General features: G+C 64.6%; 1 protein-coding gene across 2 annotated transcripts in view; it reads left to right on the top strand.

Moving 5' to 3' along the window:
- AP3D1 (adaptor related protein complex 3 subunit delta 1) overlaps window positions 1-13,666 on the top strand; it is a 38,363-nt gene extending 24,697 nt beyond the window's left edge. The window contains exons 13-32 of one of the 2 annotated variants that reach the window (XM_039247987.1): window positions 202-350; window positions 429-659; window positions 958-1,189; window positions 2,253-2,398; window positions 2,735-2,876; window positions 3,848-3,919; window positions 4,647-4,722; window positions 5,135-5,328; window positions 5,415-5,488; window positions 5,570-5,747; window positions 5,875-5,934; window positions 6,229-6,339; window positions 7,192-7,338; window positions 7,709-7,756; window positions 8,129-8,318; window positions 8,547-8,635; window positions 8,744-8,829; window positions 9,385-9,506; window positions 9,592-9,671; window positions 12,680-13,666. In XM_039247987.1, the coding sequence (XP_039103918.1) occupies window positions 202-350; window positions 429-659; window positions 958-1,189; window positions 2,253-2,398; window positions 2,735-2,876; window positions 3,848-3,919; window positions 4,647-4,722; window positions 5,135-5,328; window positions 5,415-5,488; window positions 5,570-5,747; window positions 5,875-5,934; window positions 6,229-6,339; window positions 7,192-7,338; window positions 7,709-7,756; window positions 8,129-8,318; window positions 8,547-8,635; window positions 8,744-8,829; window positions 9,385-9,506; window positions 9,592-9,671; window positions 12,680-12,775 (2,523 nt within the window). In that variant the 3' untranslated portion in view covers window positions 12,776-13,666. The remainder of the gene's footprint in view (window positions 1-201; window positions 351-428; window positions 660-957; window positions 1,190-2,252; window positions 2,399-2,734; window positions 2,877-3,847; window positions 3,920-4,646; window positions 4,723-5,134; window positions 5,329-5,414; window positions 5,489-5,569; window positions 5,748-5,874; window positions 5,935-6,228; window positions 6,340-7,191; window positions 7,339-7,708; window positions 7,757-8,128; window positions 8,319-8,546; window positions 8,636-8,743; window positions 8,830-9,384; window positions 9,507-9,591; window positions 9,672-12,679) is intronic. The other variant, XM_039247986.1, reaches the window with a different exon arrangement.
- The last annotated feature ends 277 nt before the right edge of the window (window positions 13,667-13,943 follow it).

Here is a 13,943-nt window from a genome sequence, read left to right as displayed (position 1 = left end):
GAGTTCTGCCGTGCGGTCTCCCGCTCTGGGTGCCCCCCCCCGCGCCTGCCGTGCGCCCCTCCCCCCGCCCGCGCCGCGTGCCCCCCCCCGCGCCTGCCGCGTGCCCCTCCCCCCGCGCCTGCCGCGTGCCCCCCCCCGCGCCTGCCGCGTGCCCCTCCCCCCGCGCCTGCCCCCCGCCTCCCTCACGCCCCTCCCCCCCAGGTGTCCAAGAAGAACCTCGTGGAGATCGTCAAAAAGCTAATGAGCCACGTGGACAAGGCCGAGGGCACGACCTATCGTGACGAGCTGCTCACGAAGATCATTGACATCTGCAGCCAGTGTAACTACCAGCACGTCACCAATTTCCAGTGGTCCGTGCCCCACAGCCCCGGGGGGGTGGGGGGCAGGCGCCGTTGCAGGGGGCACTCCTCAAGGGCTCCCTCCTGCAGGTACATCAGCGTCCTGGTGGAGCTGACCCGGTTGGAAGGCACGCGCCATGGCCACCTCATCGCCGCGCAGATGCTGGACGTGGCCATCCGCGTGAAGGCCATCCGCAAGTTCGCCGTGTCGCAGATGTCCGCGCTGCTCGACAGCGCCCACCTGGTGGCCAGCAGCACCCAGCGCAACGGCATCTGCGAGGTGCTGTACGCGGCCGCCTGGATCTGCGGGGAGTTCTCTGAGTGAGTGCGCTTCCCAGGGGAGAGGTGTGCTGGCCGTCCCGCGCCCCAGGGTCCCCGGCGCCTTCCCCCTGTCTCCCCTTCCTGGGCCGCTTCAAGTGCATGTTTCCAGCCACGAGCGTGGCCCAGGGTGATGGGCTTCCTCCCGTCTCCTCTCCTCCCTGCCCGTCGCAGCCGCGGACATCCTGCTGCTGTTGTGGGTTCTTTCTTAGAGTCCCGACCACCCGCCCTGGGGCCGGGGGCGCGCCCATGTGAGCCCTGTAGCAGGGCGGCCTGCTCACCTGGCCCTCCCTGTCTGCAGGCACCTGCAGGAGCCCCAGCAGACGCTGGAGGCCATGCTGCGGCCCAAGGTCACCACCCTGCCCGGCCACATCCAGGCCGTGTACGTGCAGAACGTAGTCAAGCTCTACGCGTCCATCCTGCAGCAGAAGGAGCAGGCGGCGGAGCCAGAGGCGGCCCAGGGCGTCACCCAGCTCATGGTGGAGCGGCTGCCCCAGTTCGTGCAGAGCGCAGACCTGGAGGTCCAGGAACGGGTGAGCACTCCTCAGGGGCGCACCCCTGCCTTCCCCAAAGAGCATCTCAGAGAAGTCTGCTTTCCGGGGCTTCCTCCTGGCCCAGGGAGGTGGGCAGGTCTGGGCCCCTGCGGTGGGGGAGGCCTCGAGTGGTCGTCCGCAGGTGGCATGCAGCAGTGGGGGGCGCCTTGAGAGAACGGGCGGGAGGCGCAGGCTTTCGAGGGAAGCATCCAGAAGCACCCAGTAGCCAGCGGGTTGCTGGGGGGGGGGTGGGCGGCGGGGGACCTGGCTTCTTGTGCGGGGAGAGCTGGCCTGGCATGTGCTGCGTGTACGGCAGGCGGCTTGCGAGCTTGGTGTGGCCGTTTTGGTGCCCCTTACACTGTGGGGTCTCGATTACCCAGGCAGACTTCCCAGCAGCGGGCAGTGACCCCCGGGGGGCCCTGGTGCTCCATGATCTCGGGCAGCTGTGCTGCCTTATTAGCCCGACCGGTCCCCGGGGCCTCCAGCCTTGTGTGAGGCTGGGAACCACACTTGGGCCGAGTCCCGGGTCAGAGTCCACAGAGGACAGGCAGCCGGAGGTGCCCGGTGCCTCCTGGAAGCTGTCGTTTCTGGTCTTCTGGGTCTCAGAGGATGGTGCTTCCTCTGCTCGTGACCCTGTCTTGTTCATGGGCCGCGTCAGCCTCTATCTCCTGCAGACTGACAACGGCGGCCGGGGCTGGTTTCCTGGGTGCTTCCATGTGGTCTGGGGCTTCTCTCCTTGCTTTCAACGTATGTATACGTACACCTGTGTTCTTCTAATGTGTATTTGTCTGGAGAGATCACGTGAGCGGGAAGGAGCAGAGAGAGGAACAAGAGAATTTCAAGCAGGCTCTATGTTGACAGTCCAATGTGGGGCTTGAACTCACGAGCCAGGAGATCAGGACCTGAGCTGAAATTGGACACTTAACCGAGTCCCCCGTGTGCTCCCCTTCGCACCCTCTAGATGTCCTCGGTGGGGTCAGGCGAGGGGCTCAGACCAGTGCATTGCGGTGCTGAGTGGCCAGTGCTCCGTGACCCGCCTGTGACTCCCCTGTGACCTCCTCAGGCGTCCTGCATCTTGCAGCTGGTCAAGCACATCCAGAAGCTTCAGGCCAAGGACGTGCCAGTAGCGGAAGAAGTGAGTGCTCTCTTTGCTGGAGAGCTGAACCCAGTGGCTCCCAAGGCACAGAAGAAGGTTCCGGTGCCTGAAGGGTGAGCTGCACAGCCCGTCAGGATGGCAGGAGGAGCAGTGAAAGAACCGTGGTGGGGCCTTCACTGGTGCCCGTGTCCCTGCCACCACCCCCGGAAGTAGACGGGCAGCCCTTGCCCACAGATGTCAGGGCGTTGTGAGCCTGCATGGGGTCCCCAGAACACAGGAGGGTCACCAAGGGCTCCTGGGCTTTGTTGAGCAGCCGTGATCTCAAGTAGCGGCCTAGCTTTTGTGTCCTCGCCTCCAAAAGGACAGGGGTGTCCCTGTTTGGTCTCCCCAGGGGCACGCGGGGCTGGCACACAGGCTGCAGCTGCCGTGTGCCTCCCTGCATCTTGTAGCCTGGACCTGGACGCTTGGATCAACGAGCCGCCCTCAGACAGCGAGTCCGAGGACGAGAAGCCCAAGGCCATCTTCCACGACGAGGAGCAGCGCCATGCCAAGCAGCGGCAGCCGGAGGCCGAGGAGGAGGAGCTGGCCCGGGTGAGCACGGAGCGCGGGGAGGCTGGGCTCCGCTCCCTCCGGGGCCGATGGCCTCGCTCAGAGCAGACCCTAGACCCTGAGCCCCCGGCTGGCTGAGCACTGCCCGGTCCTGGTGTCCTCTGGGGAGCACTGAGCCAACCTGGGAGGTCTGGGTTGGGTTTTGTGGAAACGAGAAGTGGTTTCTCTTGAGGCCAGAGCAACTCAGAAGGAGCCCTGGGGGCCTGCTGTGACATGCCGGGGGTCTCGTCCCACGACTTCCAGGGGGTGGGTTTCACTCTGGTTCAGTTTTAAAAGAAATTCTTTTAACGTTTATTTTTGAGAGAGAGAGGGAGACACACACAGAGTGTGAGTGGGGTAGGGCAGAGAGGGGGAGACACAGAACCCGAAGCAGGCCCCAGTGTCCGGGCTGTCAGTGCAGAGCGCAGCCTCACAGACTGAGATCGTGAGCTGAGCGGAATTCGGACGCTTACCTGACGGACCCCCAGGCGTCCCTCCCGTGGAAGATTTTATGACAACGTGCACCATTCAGGCAGCTCAGAAAAGTACAGAGACGCTGTGTTCCCTCAGTCCCCCACCACACCATGTCTTATGTTCCTTCTGGAATAAGGGGTCCCCTCAGCCCAGGACGTCCTGTTTTCCTGCCTGTGTGCAGGCTGAGCCCTCAGGCCGTGTGATCTGACTCCCAGCTCAGCTCTTTGGAGCACGGTGGCCTCAGGCGGCTCACGCAGCCTCCCTGAGCTCACATCCTTGAAACAGAGATGGTCATCCCCACATCCTGGGGTCATTTCTGACCTCTCGTCCCCACACTTGCTGCTGTCACGGTCTCCCTGTGGGTCAGAGGTCACCAGTAGAGATATTGGGGCGCCCCGGGCCTGCCTGGGGCCTGGAACACGGATGCTGCCCCCGCCTGGGATGGAGGATCTGTGTTGCGCGTGCGGTTGCTGACTTGCACCCCGCGTTCCGTCCTGCAGCGCCGAGAAGCCCGGAAGCAGGAACAGGCCAACAACCCTTTCTACATCAAAAGCTCTCCATCTCCCCAGAAGGTGAGGCTGGTCCCACGTCGTCCTTGAGAGGCACTCCCCTCCCCCCGAGCCCCACAGGGCCCGTCCCCTCTTCGGAGGACCCCGGGGGCCACCAGCTGCCGGGCAGTGTGTGGGTGTCACAGATCCGTGTGGCCCAACTGCCAGGTGGGTCCCTGCGCCAAGGCGTGGAAGCAGGTGGGGACGTGGGGTACTCCGCATGGCCGGAGTGTTCTAGATCTCAATCCAGCTGGTGCCTGTTGCCTTCATTCGTGCCCCCCGCGACCCCCGCCCCGGGCTCCCCCAGGTCAGTGCGGCCATCTGGGTCCTCCGTCGGTTCCCCTCTCTTGGGACCGCCAGGGCCTCTCATGACTCTGCTCAGCCTTCTGCAGGGCGAAAGCAGCGCCCACCTGGCGCCACCCTCTGCAGCTCCCGTGACGTCTGAGTGGTTTTAGCCGCCCTGGTGGGTGCAGAGTGCTCCCGTGGGGCTCAGGCTGCATTACTTTTCTAACTGGAAGCGGGAGATCCAAACAGGACAGGTGGACAGAAGTCGTGCATCCGACTTGTGCTCGTTGACACTTGGGGACCAGTCCGCCAGTCGTCAGGGGGCTGTGCTCCCCAGGATGCCATCGCGTTTGCACGGACCCCGCGCAGCCCTGGCTGTGGGCGTGTTGGCTGGGCCGTGGCCCCACCTCGCGTTGCCATCTGTCCGTGTGTCCTGCCCTGTAACGCTCGCCACTTGCTTCTCCAGCGGTACCAGGACATGCCGGGTGTGGAGCATATACCCGTGGTGCAGATAGACCTCTCGGTGCCCCTGAAAGTGCCAGGCAAGTACCTACACGGACGGGGTGAGCCCGGAGAGCCCGTCAGCGGGGGGTGGGGCCCGAGTGTGGTTCCCGGATGCTGTCAAGGGCCAGCCTTCCCAGCCTCAGCCCTGCCCCTCCCGCCTCCTTGGCTGGAGTAGGTCCCTGACTGGGGGGTGAGTGGGAGGAACACGCCACGGGCCCCTCGTCACGCGGGCGCCACCTCGCTTCTTCCCGAGCCCCGCCCCCGCCGCCCCGGGCCTGCCCGTCCGCACTCGGAGAGCTTGCGCCCGCGAGTCCCCTTGCCCCCTTCTAGCGCAGACAGACCACAGGGGGCCGCGGGCCACTCGCCCTGCTGAGCCCCCGAGGGCCCCCCAGCCACGCGTGGCTCTCGGGGCCAGGGCGGCGCCGAGCGCCGGGTCGTGCGTGCCCGCAGGGATGCCCGCGTCCGACCAGTACGTGAAGCTGGAGGAGGAGCGGAAGCAGCGGCAGAGGCTGCAGACGGGCGGGAGGAGGCGGCGGCGGAAGGAGAAGCGGGGGCCGCGGCGCCGCGGCTCGCTGCCCACCGACAGCGACGAGGACGTGGCCCCCGCGCAGCAGGTGGACATCGTCACCGAGGAGATGCCTGAGGTCAGCCCGCTGGCGCCACGACGGGCGGGGGCGGAGGGGGCGCCACAGGCCCGGACGCCTGGACGCAGCGTCTCCCTCCCCCTCAGAACGCGCTCCCCAGTGACGAGGACGACAAAGACCCCAACGACCCTTACAGGGCCCTGGACGTCGACCTCGACAGGTAAGTGCCGGGCAGCGCAGGGCCGCTCTGCGTCCCGTGTCCCCGTCGCCTGCTTCCTGTGACGCACCCACCTGCCCCCAGGCCCCTGGCCGACAGCGAGAAGCTGCCCGTCCAGAAGCACAGAAACGCGGAGGCCGCGAAGTCCCCCGAGGAGGCCGTGCCTGCCGCGGAGAAAAAGATGACGAAGCCCAGGAAGAAGGAGAAGAAGCACAGAGAGAGAGAGCGAGGGAAGAAGGAGCAGGGGAAGGAGGAGAAGGAGGTGGGCGCAGGCGGAGGGGGGCGGCGGTGCCGCCCCGGTCGCGGGTCCCTGCAGAGCCCCCCCCCCCCCCCCGCTCCTCTGCGGTCGGTCCTGCTGCCTCAGCCCACGGCCCGTCCTGTGCTTTCAGGGCGAGGACCTAGAGTTCTGGCTGTCCGCTGCACCGCTGCCCGCCGCGGCCCCGGCCCCGGTAAGAGCCTGGTGGCCTGTGCCGGCCCCTCCCGGTCCCAGGCCGCAGGTCGGCCCGCCAGCAGCTGCAGGACCGGCCCGGAGCGCGGCCTGCGGCGGGGGCTCTTCTGTCAGCAGGCGGGGCCGGGGGTCCCCCCCGGGCCCGGGCCCGGCCGCCTCTCTCCCCTCTGGAGGCCGGGCAGCTTGGTGCTCCGGGAGGCCGGGCTGGGATGTGGGGCCGGGGGGTGGGCTGCAGAGGACGCCCCGTCCCGCGCACCGGCTACTCCTGCGAGCCCCACTGCCCGGCTTCTCGCAGGAAGAGCCTGGAGCGAATGCTGTCGTTGGTGCCGCTAAGGAGGAGGGCGAGGAGCCCAGGAGAGAGGAACAGGGTGGCGGGGACGAGGACGACGAGCGGGGCCGTGGGAAGGTGAGGCCGTGTGCCTTGGCTGTCCCCACGTGGCTGCGCAGGACAGGGTTGTCCCCGAATCCCGTGAGTGGGGGGTCAGGGCCTCCTAGGGGTAGCGGCTTCTCGTTTTTAGGACAGGTTCGTTCAACAGCAACTCATGTACGATAATTCTCAGGGGCATTCAGCACATTGTGTCACTATCACCAGTGCTTAATTACAGAACATTCCGTCTCCCCAGAAGCCACATCCTCACCAGCAGTCAACCCTCACCATCTCTCTAGCTTCCCGCACCCACGAGCCCCTTCCCGTCCATGCTCTGGACGCGTCACGCACATGGACTCACACCCCGTGTGGCCTCCCATGTCTGGTTCCCTCCCTGAGCATTGTGTGTTCGGGTCCGTCCGCGGGGCAGCGGGTGTGGGCGCCTCGCTCCTGCTCGCGGCCGAGGGACGTGCGCGTGCGCGGTGGACACGGGCCTCTGGACGTGTTGTGCGTGTCCGTTCGCTCACTGAAGTTGCCACCTTTCAGTTGTCGGGAATTGTGCTCTGTGAACGTGCATGTGCAGGTTTGGCGTGGATGTGTGTTCTCACGCGCGCGCTGAGGAGCTGCTGGGCCGCGTCTGGGTTCTTTCTGGTTTCTCCGTGTGTTTTTCACCTGTTGGCAGTGAGCTCCCGGGTCCCCTGCTGCTCCCCGGGGACCCGAGTGTTGCTGGTCCCCTGCCACCCGTGCTCCTTCCCTCGGCTCCCGGCCCCACGTCTCAGGCAGAGTGATTATGTGTCCGTGGGCTTCTGAGCGGCCTCGGAGCGTGCCCGTCCTGGCTGGGCGCCGCCGGCCGGGGAAGTTTGACAGTTGATCCTCATCTCTTTATTCCAGAAATCTTCAAAGCATAAGAAGAAGAAGCACAAGAAGGAGAAGGAGGAGAGACCTAAGGACAAGAAGAAATCCAAGAAGAAGAAGCCTCCAGGTGAAGAGGCGGCAGAGCCCGTGGAGAACGGCGCGCTCGATGATGAGCCTCTCCCGGTGAGGGGTACTTCACTCGCCCCCGCAGGCCGGAGGCGCCTCCACGGCCCGCTGAGGCCTCGCCGCAGGGACAGTCCCCAGCCGAGCCTAGGAGCCGCGTCTGCGGGGCCGGCGGGCAGTGGGGCCTCGGCGCGGGTGGGTGACCCCGGGGGCCGTGGCGTCGGGGAGGCGGCCCTGTCTGCGGCGGGCGTCTGAGGTGCAGGCCCGTGCTGTCCGGGGCCCGCGGGCTCCCTGCCCCCCCCCCCCCCCTTATTTTTGGTCCCGGCGGTTCCACCCAGAGCGCTTGGCAGCTCGCAACAGGCCCCGTTCCGTGAGCGGCTGCCACCGCGGGTCCTCGCCGGCCGGAGCTGAGTGTTTCCTTTGTTCCCAGCCCATGTCCAGCTACTGCCTCTTGGCTGAGAACTCCTACATTAAGATGGTGAGTGCGGTGGACACGTCAGGGGGCCGGGGCGGCTTCAGGCTCCTTTCTCTGGGTGTGAGGAGGGAGGCAGGGGGCTTTGGGGGCCGCGAGGGAGCCTCTTTCAGGAGAGAGGTGCCCGTGGGTGCTTGCCGCCACCCGGGGCTGTGGGGCCCTCCGAGGGCCATCGTGACGGCCAGCGGCATCCAGGGAGGGGCGGGAGGGGCCGGGACCACGGGTAGGAAGGACCAGGGTGCTTTCCCCGGGCGAGGGTTTGGGTGCCTTCCCCTCCCAGAGACGGGGTGCGCTGGCGCAGTGGGGCCACTGGCGCTCTGGGCGCCTCGTGCCGGCCCAGCAGGCTGACCTGGCCCTGCCCCTGCCCCTGCCCCGCAGACCTATGACATCCAGGGCAGCCTGCAGAAGGACAGCCAGGTCACCGTGTCCATCGTCCTGGAGAACCAGAGCAGCAGCTTCCTGAAGAGCATGGAGCTCAACGTGCTGGACTCCCTCAACACCAAGCTGGCCCGGCCGGAGGGCTCCTCCGTCCACGACGGCGTCCCTGTGCCTTTCCAGTTGCCTCCGGGTACGCGGGCCACCTGGCGGGACGTGCGGGGCTGAGGGGGGCCCTGGGCTCCCGCCAACCGCGCTCGTGTTGCCCCTCCCCCTTAGTCCCAGGGCCCCCCCTTTCCTCCTGTCACCTGCTTCCTCAGGGGTGAGCCCGACTTCCCGGCCAGGGCAGGCAGCCCTGAGGACAGGCCCTGGGTGGCACCACCCGGCGCCGTTCCTACGACCCGCTCCTTGTCCCCTTCAGGCATCTCCAACGAGGCCCAGTTTGTGTTCACCATTCAGAGTATCGTCATGGCCCAGAAGCTCAAGGGGACCCTGTCCTTCATCGCCAAGGTAACAGGGCTGGAGACGGTGCCCGGAGCCCACAGACGCACCCCCGTACCTGCACCACGGGCCCCGAGCGCCCAGCCCCCTGCCCACCCTGTGCCTCCGCCCCCACAGAACGATGAAGGCTCCACCCACGAGAAGCTGGACTTCAAGCTGCACTTCAGCTGTACCTCGTACTTGGTCACGACGCCCTGCTACAGGTGCGGCGCCCGCTTCCCTCCTGCTTCCGCTTGTCGTGCGGTTCGCTGGCGACAGTCCTCGGCCTCAGGCAGGAGGGCGTGGAGAGCGGAGCGCCCCGTCTGTAGCTGGCGCAGCAGGTCTGCCCCGGCGAGCGGCCGCCAGCTCGGGCCACGTAGCAAACACCTGCGCCTCGTGGTGCAGACGGCGGGCAGCTGCTCTCCTGGCGCCGGAGGCCATGGGGGCGGGGCGGGGCCGGGTCCTTTCCAAGCCGCGCCCCTGGGCCCATAGGTGCCGTCTTCTCCCCGCGTCCTCACACTGTTGTCCCTTCGTGTGTCCGTGTCCTGGTCTCTTTTTGGAAGGACACTGGTTTTACTGGTTTAGGGCCCTGTTTCCAAACATAGTCACAGCCTGAGGCCCAGGAGTCAGGAGTCAGCATAGGAATTGGGAGCACGGGTTAGTCTGTGACCTGGCATCGGACCGTCAGAGATCTCGAGCCACCGGCACACGAAGGAAGGGATCGCCCCTGGGGCTGGGGGCCTGCCTGTCAGCCTCCCTGTCCTGTGTCCTTCCCGCAGTGACGCCTTTGCCAAGTTGCTGGAATCGGGGGACCTGAGCATGAGCTCAATCAAAGTCGATGGCATTAGTATGTCCTTCCAGAACCTTCTAGCAAAGATCTGTTTTCATCACCATTTTTCCGGTAAGGCCCCCGATGTGGCCGGCACATGGTGGAGCTTTCCACATGCACGGTCGGCTCGGGCCTCAGCCTGCGTCTTCTCTTGCAGTGGTGGAGAGAGTGGACTCGTGCGCCTCCATGTACAGCCGCTCCATCCAGGGCCACCACGTCTGCCTGCTGGTGAAGAAGGTGAGCCCGGCCACCCGTGCCCTCGAGGCCCCGGGGCTGCTCGGGTTTTGGCGTCTCGCCGAGCTCAGCCCGACTGTTTGTCTGAGGGCTCGTGAGCCTGTGTCCCAGAGGAGGCCAGCCTCCTGCTTCCCCTTGCCTGGTTTTGGCGACGGGTACTGGCGGCCTCCCCGCTGGAGTGGGGCCGTGTGCACAGTCCCTGGGGCGCTTCCTCACGCGGCCCCGGGCTCTTGGGGGCGCGGGGGGTGCTGGCATCTGGGCCTGGGCGCAGCCTCTATGAGAGTTTCCATCGGGCGGTTTTCAGGTTCTTTCTTCAGCAGCTGCAGGTCCTCAGTCCGCCCACTCCATCCCAGGCCGGCCGCCGTGGCGTGTGCTCCCTTCGCTGAGTCGCAAGTCCGTGTGGGGTCTTCATAGGTCTCTTGCCCAGCGGGTCCTAGCGGTACCTTCGTTCACTGCTGGTGAAGACAGTTTGTTTTTTCTCGTTATTCTTGGCTGTCTTGGTGCGAGGTGTGTCAATCTCCTCAATTTTTTTTTTTAAGGGTAAATTTAGAAATTTTTCAGAAACTTTTGTTTCTTTAAAGCAGTAAATTGTGTTCGATTCTACTCTTTCTCTCATCTGTCCTGCCCATTTGGGCCTGTGGTGCCCTGTGGCACAATGCTTGCTCGGGTGGGAGCTGACGCGTGCCTTCCGTCATGGCGAGTTAGTGCTCCATTTCCCTCGAAGCCGCGCTTTGGCGGAACCACACGGGTCTGTGCGGGTCCCGTGCTCGCGTCTGTGCGGACATGGTGTGTTCTGACCCTGCCCCAGGTCCAGTCAAGGGCACAGGCCACTTAGAAGCGTGTTGTTTAGTCTCCCGTGTTTGGATGGCTTTCTGCCCTGATGCGCAGCGTGATGCCACTGTGGTTGGGGACACGCCACTTCTGACCTTGGTCCTTTGGAAGCCTTGAGGTTTGAGTTCTGGCCCCGGACGTGGTCATTCGTGGTGGGGGCGTTCTGTGGATGCGAGGGGGCAGTGAGCAGGCCCTGTGGGCGGTAGTTTCGATTCTTCTGGGTCCCTGGGATCTGTGTTGCCCACTGGGCGGCTGCTGAGTGAGCAGCGTGATGTTCGTGACGCTTAGCTTGTGTCCCCGGTGCCGTGAGGTTCGCCATGTGTGTCTGCTGTTGGGCGTGTGGACTGAGAAGCTTGTGGCATCTTGACAGACACACCCGGTCCTTTGCCCGCATTAGCGTCCCTCTCTGTCTCGGGTGCTTTTCTCTGCTGCAAAGTCCCGTCTGACGCCGCCCCTGCCTTCTCGTGACGGGTGCTGACGCGGCGGGTCTTCCGTGAGCCTGTCCTTGCCGTGTTGGAAGCTCTCACGAGCTCAGCTCTCCCCCTCCGGCCGCCCTCCCGCTCCCTCCCATTTTCACAAATGTGTGGCGTGCGCGTGGGGATTGTCCCGCGAGTGCATCGCTTTCTGCATCGACTCCTCTGCCTCCCCTCACGGGAGCCGTGGTGGGGTCCCAGCCCCCATGGCCACCTGCCTCACGCTTCCCTCTGCACCTCTCCTGTGCTCCGTCGTCCCTGCTCCACACCTGCCTCCAGCTGCTTCTGGGACAGGCGTGGAGCCCGCGGAGCCTTGCCCGGGGCCAGGGTCACTGGGTGCTGTAGTTTGGTGGATCTTCCTCTTGGTGCTTTAAAATCGTGCCACGTCCAGGGAGCGTGGCAGCTTAGTTGGTGGAGGGTGTGGCTTGATCTCGGGCCTCAAGAGTTCAAGCCCCATGCTGGGCGTAGAGAGGACTTAAAAGCAAAATCTTTCCAGGGGCACTTGGGTGGCTCCGCGGATTAAGCATCCGACTTTGGCTCAGGTCATGGTCTCACGGTTCATGGGTTCGAGCCCCGTGTCAGGCTCCATGCTGACAGCTCAGAGCCTGGAGCTGCTTCAGATTCTGTGTGTCTCTCTCTGCTCCTCCCTTGCTCATGCTGTTTTTCTCTCTCTCAAAAATTAATTTAAAAAAAAAAACAAAATCTTTCTAAAACACTGGTGTGTCACAGCACTTGCTTTCGCAGCCTGGTCCCTTGGCGAGAGGGGTTCGCTTACCACAGGGGGCGCCGTCGCCTGCCCTCCGGGTGCTTCTTGGTTGTTGGCCTTCAGCAGGTCACAGCGTGTCGGGCGTGGACTTCTCTGGGTCTGACTGTCAGGAGTCCACTGCGTTTCTGGGGTGTCCGCATCTTCCCGTGTTTGCAAAATTCTGGAAGTTTCCTGCTGTTACCTGAATCCTTTCCTAGCACAGGTTCTTCCTGCCGCGGTGCCTGCCCTTGAGCCCAGCCCGGGAGTGCCTCTTGCAGACGACTGTGCGCTCCAGCTCTAGAATGTCCACCGGGCATTCTTGACAGCTTGGCTGTCCGTTTGCTGGCAGTTCTGTCTCCATTTGTTCGACAGCATTCCTGACTGCGGGTCGGGGTCCTCGTAGCAGGCACTTGTGAGCCTGTGTCGTGTCAGATAAGCCCACGGCCACCTCGTCCTGGCCTGGCTGTTCACTGCCTTTTCCACGGAGCAGAGCTGAGGTTTCCTGGGTGTCTGGGTGCAGAGTAACCCGGGGCCTTACTCGTCCCGGGGAGGATACGGCACGGCTGCAGCTGCCGGACCTCTGCTCCCAGCGCCCGTCTGTCTCTGTAGTCTTTGTCCCGCTTGTCAGAGCTGCCGCACGCGGGCCGCACACATCAGGGCGACGTCCACGCGGCCTCAGGGTCGGGAACGGTGGCTTGCAGACAAGTTTACAGGCCGCTTTCCCCAAGGTTCCCCAGAATGCGGGCTGCTGCTCAGTGACTACACTTTGGCGAGCTCTCACCCACAGTGGGGTTCACGGGGCTGCTCCACGCCTCAGCGGGGCTCCAGGGCCCCTCCCTTGTCTGGATCTTAAAGTGTCAGTACCCAGGGAGGTGGCGAGAAACACGAACGGCACATACAGTTACGAGGCGGTACCTTCAGATGGCATTCCAGACTCCTGACAGCCGCTCCCCCTTTTGCAGGGGGAGAAATCCGTGTCGGTCGACGGGAAGTGCAGTGACTCGACGCTGCTGAGCAACTTGCTGGAGGAGATGAAAGTTACGCTGGCCGAGTGCTGAGCGCGGCCCGCAGCCCCGCTGCCCACCGCTCGGATGGCGAGGTGACGTGCTGCACTGATCTGTCTGGTCGGCCTTTTTACTTTGACTCTTCCCCACTCTCTTCGGCGAGAAGGCCCGAGGCCGCCCCCAGCTGGCCGGCCGCCCGCGGAGCAGGCTGAGAGCGCCCCCCCCCCCCCCCCCCGGGTTCAGCCAGGCCGTCCGAGTTCCCCACGGCCCCCAGACACCTGCTGGGGGCGCCACTCGCACAGAGATGCTCCTCTCCTCCCTTGAGGCTGTGGGCCAGGACACCCGGTGGCCCCAGGGCCGTGCAGGCTGCTGTCATGTTTCCCAAGTCCCACCCACGTGTCCATGGGGGGCGGGGGTACTGCCCCTCAGGTGGGGTTCTGGTCGGGATCCCTGATGGAGTGGGGCCTGGACCCTGTTGGTTTACATTTCTTTCCTGTCCAGTGAAATGTGTCTTGGTTGGTGTCGTTTGGCGAGTGGTGGGGACTGGGGTTCCAGGTCCCTCCTGTCGCCAAACGCTCCTCAGGCTTTGTCCCACACCGCGCCTGCAGCTGCCGGGAAGGCCCGGTCCCGGGGTGGCCCCCTGGAATGCAACTCACGGGGCGGGCGGGACAAGGGGACCCCGGACCAGCCCTGTGAGCTGCCCTTCCTCGGAGATGATGGTCCTCCACGACGTAACTTCCTTTTGACGAACACTGTCACTTTAGCATGTAGGGTAATCTATTACAGAATCCTGTGCAGTGATTCCAGAACCTCAGAATTGTATGACGTGTTATATAAGAATTGATTTGCTATCGACATTCCCAGATACAGGAGAGAGAGACATATCACGCTGCTGTAATGATTTTGTGTCAAGATGATCCAATAAACTTGTAACACAGACACGGACGTTTCTCTGCAGCACCTCCTGCCCGGGCCATGCGGTGTGCACTCCCGGTAACAGGACTCTGGACGGTCCTTGGGCTGCCGGGGGCACCCTTCCCTTCATGATGGAGGTGAGGTCATCCCTGCGCACCGTCCAGGCCCCAGCAGGGAGCCCTGACCCCACCCACGGGGCTTTCCCAGGGAACCCCACTAGTAACAGGCGTGTGAGGGCAGGAGAGCAGACGCCAGAAGTTAGGCCCTGCCACATTTCCGCTGCCTTTGCTGACGCCATGTGGCCAAG

This window comes from Hyaena hyaena, unplaced genomic scaffold, assembly GCF_003009895.1.
Source record: "Hyaena hyaena isolate Hyena2069 unplaced genomic scaffold, ASM300989v1 scaffold_302, whole genome shotgun sequence".
Classification (NCBI taxonomy): Eukaryota; Metazoa; Chordata; class Mammalia; order Carnivora; family Hyaenidae; genus Hyaena; species Hyaena hyaena.
The sequence above is the reverse complement of the archived record's forward strand: the minus strand, read 5'-3'. Positions and strand labels throughout refer to the sequence as shown.